At 26.5% G+C, this 7,227-nt stretch overlaps 1 protein-coding gene across 1 annotated transcript; it reads left to right on the plus strand.

Moving 5' to 3' along the window:
• The first annotated feature begins 256 nt into the window (after window positions 1-256).
• Window positions 257-5,519, plus strand: LOC122497569 (pre-rRNA 2'-O-ribose RNA methyltransferase FTSJ3). The gene is made up of 4 exons (XM_043604771.1): window positions 257-433; window positions 1,212-1,675; window positions 1,744-3,452; window positions 5,149-5,519. The coding sequence occupies exons 1-4, from the start codon at window positions 367-369 to the stop codon at window positions 5,402-5,404; spliced, it is 2,496 nt and encodes an 831-aa protein (XP_043460706.1). The 5' UTR covers window positions 257-366; the 3' UTR covers window positions 5,405-5,519.
• Window positions 5,520-7,227: the final 1,708 nt, after the last annotated feature.

Genomic DNA, 7,227 nt, shown 5'->3' on the forward strand with positions numbered 1-7,227 from the left:
TAAAAAAAATTAGTGAAGTCTATTTTTTACTTTATTTATTAAAATAAATTATTGAAGGTTCTTTCTTTATATTATTTATTACACGAAATTATTGAAGTTTATTTATTTTATGCATTAAATTAAATTATTGAAGTTTATTAATTAAAGGAAATTATTTAACTTTATTTCTCTATTTTCCTTATAAAAGTAAATTATTGAAGTTCAAAAATGAGCGCGAATTTCGCGCACATATTTCATTGCGCATGTGTGACAGTATTTAACATAACCTAGAAAGTGCACGTGTTTACAGTTGTTGACGTGCTATGTCTTTCTCTTAATTCTTTATTATTACTTTCCTTCTTATAAAATACACAATTAATTACAAAAATGGGCAAAAAGTCAAAAATTGGAAAGCAGCGAAGGGATAAGTATTATCAGTTAGCCAAAGAAACTGGTAAGTAGAGCATAAATTGTTTTAAAAGTAAAGACTCCACATTTTCATTTCTATAATTATTTTACTTTACACAAATTTTTTCATGAATAAGAAATAAATAACTAATTTGATAATAATAAATTACTATGTTAATGACTAACATGAATTGTTTCTAAATTATTTTCTAGTCTATTTCTTAAATTTACACAGTTTACATTATGTTTATTGTGCAGTTCTAAATTTGAGGTTAGGTTTCAAATAAAAATTTAATTTTTACGATTTCTAGACAAATTTAACGACAAACATCTTAGTTATCAATTAATTAATAATGCAAAACGTAATTAACTATTATATTAAGATATTTTGATTGGATAAAATTAATGTAATAAATAAACCCAAATTTTCTACTCTATATTACAGTGTAAAAATAATTTTCTGTAGATTTACATTTTTTATGGAATGTTAGAGAAACTTGTAAACTAACGTCTTTAAAAGTAGCGAATTTAAAATCCCTTTTGTAAAATTAATACTTTTAATGTGTCAATTTTACAATTTACTACTCTGAAAGTAGGTAATATTTTTGTCTTTATTATCTACTTTCGGAGTAGTAAATTTACAGAAAATTGTAAAATTGACATATTAAAAATATTAATTTTGCAAAAGGGATTTTAAATTCGCTACTTTTAAAGACTTTATTTTACAAGTTTCTATAAAATTCCATAAAAACTGTAAACCAACAGAAAATTTTTATTTACAGTGTACAGTTTCGTGATACGTTAAAAATACTGTATTTTTTCAGGTTACAGATCTCGAGCTGCCTTCAAATTAATACAATTAAATCGTCGATTTGAATTTCTACAAAAATCGAGAGTATGCATCGATTTGTGTGCCGCACCAGGAGGATGGATGCAGGTGGCACAGCAAAATATGCCAGTGTCGTCAATTGTAATTGGTGTCGATTTATTTCCAATAAAACCAGTTCCCGGTTGTATCAGTGTCAAGGAGGACATCACTTCGGAAAAATGTCGAGTTGCACTGACACGGGAATTAAAAACATGGAAAGCAGATGTAGTTTTAAATGACGGTGCACCAAATGTTGGAAAAAATTGGCTTCACGATGCATATCAACAATCAGTCCTGACATTGGCGGCTTTAAAACTTGCCTCACAATTTTTACGACCCGGAGGTTGGTTTGTCACAAAAATCTTTCGATCCAAAGATTATCATCCACTTATGTTTGTACTCAAAGAATTGTTCAAAAAGGTAAGAAATAGTAAAATCGAAAATCGATTACTGTATGTTCTTTTAATTAAAATTGAAATTATTTTTAGGTTCACGCTACAAAACCCCAAGCATCACGTAATGAATCCGCTGAGATTTTCGTTGTCTGTCAACATTTCATTGCACCCGACAAACTTGATCCGAAATTCTTCGATCCAAAACACGTTTTCTCTGAACTCGAGATTGATTCAGCGAATAAATTGAATTTCTTTCATCCTGAGAAGCAAAAGCGACCGAAAGCCGAGGGTTATCCAGAGAATGATTACACATTATATCACAAATTGTCCGTCAAAGACTTTGTCACTAGTGAAAGTGGCGTCGAAGCTTTACAAAATGCGTCAGAAATTGTTCTTGACGATGAGAGGATAGCGAAACACGAGAGAACGACAGCCGAAATCAGAGAATGTTGCAAAGACATTAAAGTTTTGGGAAGAAAGGAATTGCGTCTATTGCTCTCGTGGTGGAAACACATGAAGGAATTGAACAAAGAAAATGCTGACGGCGATAAAGACAAGGAAGAAACTGTAATAGCACCAATAACACAGGAAGAAGAGGAGGATTTGGAAGATGAAAAAATTCGTGAGGAAATTGATAAAATAAAAGAAGACGAACTTCGTGAATTAAAGCGAAAGAAGAAAAAGGCGAGTAAAGAGAGACAGAAATTAAATGAAAAACTCAATTTAAAAATGGTTTTGAAAGGTGACGAGGGACCAGTTTTAGAAGGTGATGATATGTTCACCTTAAAGGAAATAAAAACAATGGATCATTTAAAAACCATAAGCGATCAAACGCCAGATGTTGTCGCCGAAAGTGACGACGATGAAGAGCAAGCGATAATGCCGAAAAAAATGAAATATGACAAAGAAGATGGTCACTTGGACAGTTCCGGTCTTTATTATAAAGACGAAAGTAGTGATCTCGATTCTTCCGAAGCCGAAGAATCCGATAGCGATAAATCCGGATTAGGACTCAGTGACTCAGAAGAAGAAACAAAGACAAGAAAAAATCTTAAAAAGAAGAAGGAGAAACCGATAATCGACTCAGAAAACAATCCCCTGATTACCGACTTAGATCATCGGGATAAAAAATCAAAACGTAATCAAAAAGCCCAATTATGGTTTGAAAAGGACATTTTCAAGAATTTAGAAGACGAAAAGGACGAGGATTACGAGTTGGACAAAATGGTTGAAGCTTTAGAGGAAAAGGGTGGAGCTATTATAAAAAAGGAGAATACTAAGAAAAATTTGAAGAGTACAAAAAGAAAGGAAAGTGAGGATGAAAATTCCGATTACGATATGGAGGAAATGATGTCACCAACGAAGAAAGTGAAAAAAGTTGGTGGAAAAGATGGTTATGAGGTTGTTGCTAAAGAAAGTAAGGAGAAAATAAAAAAACGAAAATTGACTGAAGAGGATTTGGCGCTTGGTTCCTTGATGATTGGTAGCAAAAAATCGCGACGTGATTTAATTGATGGTGCATGGAATCGATATATGTTCAATGATGACAATTTGCCAGATTGGTTCCGAGAAGACGAGGAAAAACACATGAAGAAGGAAGCACCCGTTCCAAAGGAGCTTGCCGACGAATATAAAAAGAGAGTTGAGGAGCTCAATGTTCGACCCATCAAAAAAGTTCTCGAAGCCAAAGCAAGAAAGAAGAAGCGAGCAGTTCGAAAATTAGAAAAGGCGAAGAAAAAGGTCGAGGCCATTATGGATAATGTGGACATCAGCGATCGGGAAAAGGCTAAACAAGTCACAGCGTAAGTTTCCTACATCTACTTTTTACAATAATTTCATTAAAAATCGAATATTAATAATTTTCAGGGTTGCCACAGGTCAGGGAAAAGTCAGGGATTTTTATTAAAATTACTGGAAAAAATTAAATTTTTAGAATTAATAAGAAAATTCTGAATTTTTGTGTCTTTTTTTAAAAAACTTTAATTTCAATTTTTTAAATTTTAACGCAATTATTTGAAAGAATTCAATTACCTTAATAAATATTAAACTTCTTTCCAGAAATTCAATTATATTTAAAAATGTTTAAAAAATTCTCGTCAACATTTTAATTATCTTTATAAATAGCAAAATTCAATTATTTTCATAAATAACAATATTTATCACAAGAATTCAATTATTTTCAAAATTAATAAAATTCTTCTCAGAAATTCAATTATTTTCAAAGAGTCAAAAAAAATCGTCAACATTCAAATTACTTATCTTTATAAATGAATAGCAAAATTCTTCGACATAATTCAATTATTTTCAGGAATTTTGATAAAATTCATTGCAAAATTCAATTAATTCAATTAATTCAATGATTTTTCAATATTCTACTATTTTAATAAAGTTTCACAAAAGAATTCAATTATTAAACAACAATTTTGACAATATTTAACACGAACATTCAATTATTTTTCAAGCAAATAAAAATAAAATAATTATTTTCATAAATAATAAAGCTCATTGCAGAATTTTAATTATTTTTAATAAAATTTCAATCAATTTCCTTGAAAACAGTAATTATTCTTAAAAATATTATTAAAATTCGTTGAAAGAATTCAATTATTTAAAAATTTGTTGATAGAATTATGTATGAGAATTCAATTTTAAGAAACATTTAATTATTCACTAAATCATTTATGTTTGTTTTTAAATAATTGAATTCTCATAGAATTTTCTAATAATAATTGATTTATGAATGAAGTTCAGTTAAAGTTTTAGATAATAATTGAATTTTGGAGGAGTTACTAATAATTGCAAGTTTTTAGAAATAATTGAATTTTGTTCAAGTTTGAAAATAAAATCTTTGAAAATTTGAATTTTTCATACTTTCAATTAAAAATTCTATGGAACTAATTTTATTTTCAAAAAGCTTAATTGCAATTTTTTAAAATTATTTCATGTTTTTATTTTCTAATGTATATTTAATTGAAGAATTTCCGAATAATTAAAATTTCACGTATAATAGAATTGTAAACAAATGGATTTAAAAATTCTCAAAGAAGAAGTTTCTCAAAAATTATTAAAACTTGATTTAAAGTAGAATTTTATTTTAAATTTTTAGAAATTGAATTGAATTGAGTCGAAGACTCGGAGTGATCCATTTCTTCATGTTTTATAATAATATTCTTTCAAGTTATTGCGTTTGAAAGTTTTGAAATATTTTTTCCTATAAAAAAATAATAATGATTAAAAAAGAAATCAAGTTATTGATATTTTCGAATTTTGAGTATTTAATCATTTTTAGGGTGAATCAGAATATTCTTTAGGGTCAGGGAAAAAGACAAAATTTTGTCTGGAAATCAGGGAAAAGTCAGGGAGAAAGAAAATTAAATTTTTGTTGCAACCCTGATTTTCTTTTATCAAAACTATTCAAATTCCAGTGAATTTTTATTTATCTGTTCTGGAGTAATTTTCTTTTATTTCATAATAAAATGTGAATTACCCGATTTTCAGACTTTACAAGAAAGCCCAAAAGGAGCCGAAAAAGGAAGTGACATACGTCGTTGCCAAGAAATACATGGCCCAGAAACGAGCTATTAGACCATCTGGAGTGAAAGGTCGTTACAAGGTTGTAGATCCCAGAATGAAAAAGGATTTACGAGCAGCAAAGGCAAAGGAAAAGACGAAAGGTCGTGGAAAGAAAAGTCGTGGTGGCAAACCACTCAGGACAAACGCCAAAGCTCCAAAAGGCAAAAGAACTAAAAACTAAATTTTTCACACATTTCTTTCGATTTTTTTCATTTCAACGAAAAAAAAAAATTTGAAAACGAATTTTAATTTTATAATTAAAACTAAAATATTTAGAATTTCATTAAATTCTAATTTTCTTCTAGATTAATTTCTTCAAAAATTCGACAAGTAAAGAAATATTTAATAGAAATCAAAAATTTCTAAACAAAAATAAAACAAATGAAATGAAAGTATTTTTGGGGAAAAAAAATGTTGTTTTGAGTTTTACTTTGCAATTTTGCAGATAAAAGATTATTGTGTACATATTTATCATATTGTTGTTATGTTAAACTATTTTTCAATTCGACTGAATGCTGAAAAAAAAATTATACACACGATACTTTTGATACTATACATTGAAGTTGTCTTCAATATGGGAATTAATAAATGAATAGTTAGAAATTGATTTTTTATTTTCACTTCTCTAGTTTTTTAAAATGTACTCCAGGAAAGAATTTCGAATATTTATTATTTTAAAAGAGGACAAATTTGAAAAATTTTTTAATAGATAACAGACTTTGCACCAATCTGTTAAAACCTACTGTTTACTATTTTTTATGATTTGTTATTTGAATAATTTTTTTAATTTTCTTCCGCTATAAGATACTTTTGTTTATTAGTTTGTTTTTTTGAGAATTTCTACTACTTTCAACCGATAGTAGTAAAAATATAAAATAGTATTTTTGAAGAATTCTGACTAAAAGTTAAGAAAATAATTGAATTTTAGAAAAATTTGGAATTGAAGATAAGTAGAAATTTTTTAAATATCCTTTTTTAGATTTGTGACACTAAAAGCTATTTTTTTCTTCTTTTTAGAATATAGACTACATTAAATCCGTTAATAAATGAAATAAAAAAATTATTCACAAAAATTTTAATAAAATGCATCGAAACAATTCAACAAATTTTTAGGAAGTGCTCGTCAAGATTTCAATTATTTTTACAATTAATGAAATTCAATTATTTTCAATATCTACTATTCTAATAAAATTATACAAAATAATTCGATTATTTTCATAAATAATAAAATTTTTATAGAAATTCAATTATTTGAAATATAATTGTCATAAAATTTTTTGAAAGGAATTAATTATTTAAAAAAAATGTTATAATATTCCCCCGAAAAAAATCAAAAGTTATTAATAATTTTTGATAAAATTTGTTTATAATAATTCATGTATTTTCAATACAGTAATTGCAATTATTTGCCTCGAAAGAATTTAATTATTTTCAAAATAAAAGTTCAAAAAAATTCAATTAGGAATTTCCAAAAAATATTAATAAAATTCTTTGCAAAAATTCAAATCTTTCAGCAAATAATAATATTTTCCCCATGATTTCTCTTTTTAAAGTACAATTTCCATAAAATTTTTTTAAAGAAATTAATTGTTTAAAAAAATTTATATAAAATTCTCCGAAAGAAATCAAATATTTTTTATAATTTTATTCAAATTTGTTTATAACAATTCATCTATTTTCAATACAATTGCAATTATTTAGCTCAAAAGAATTTAATTACTTTCAAACATTTTAATAGAAAATTCTGCAAAAAAATCCAATTATTTTCTAAAATTTTAATAAATTTTTTAGCAAGAATTAAATTATTTTCACAAATATTAAAATTTTTCTAGGAATCAATTATTTAAAAAAATGTCAATAAAATTCGTTACAACAATTCAATTATTTTCATAAAGGCCAAAAATTCTTCTGAGAATTTCAATTATTTCTAAATACAATTTTAAATGAATTTCTCGAAGAATGCAATTATTCTTGAAAAATGTATTAAAACTCTTTGAAAGAATT

Source organism: Leptopilina heterotoma, unplaced genomic scaffold, assembly GCF_015476425.1.
Source record: "Leptopilina heterotoma isolate Lh14 unplaced genomic scaffold, ASM1547642v1 Lhet_134, whole genome shotgun sequence".
In the NCBI taxonomy this organism is placed as follows: Eukaryota; Metazoa; Arthropoda; class Insecta; order Hymenoptera; family Figitidae; genus Leptopilina; species Leptopilina heterotoma.

What these genes read in the sequence shown, in the direction of transcription:
- LOC122497569 (XM_043604771.1), top strand. Translation starts at nt 367, where the DNA reads ATGGGCAAAAAGTCAAAAATTGGAAAGCAGCGAAGGGATAAGTATTAT. An exon ending in TCAGTTAGCCAAAGAAACTG is followed by an intron (nt 434 to 1,211) that starts GTAAGTAGAGCA and finishes GTATTTTTTCAG; the next exon opens with GTTACAGATCTCGAGCTGCC. An exon ending in TCAAAGAATTGTTCAAAAAG is followed by an intron (nt 1,676 to 1,743) that starts GTAAGAAATAGT and finishes AATTATTTTTAG; the next exon opens with GTTCACGCTACAAAACCCCA.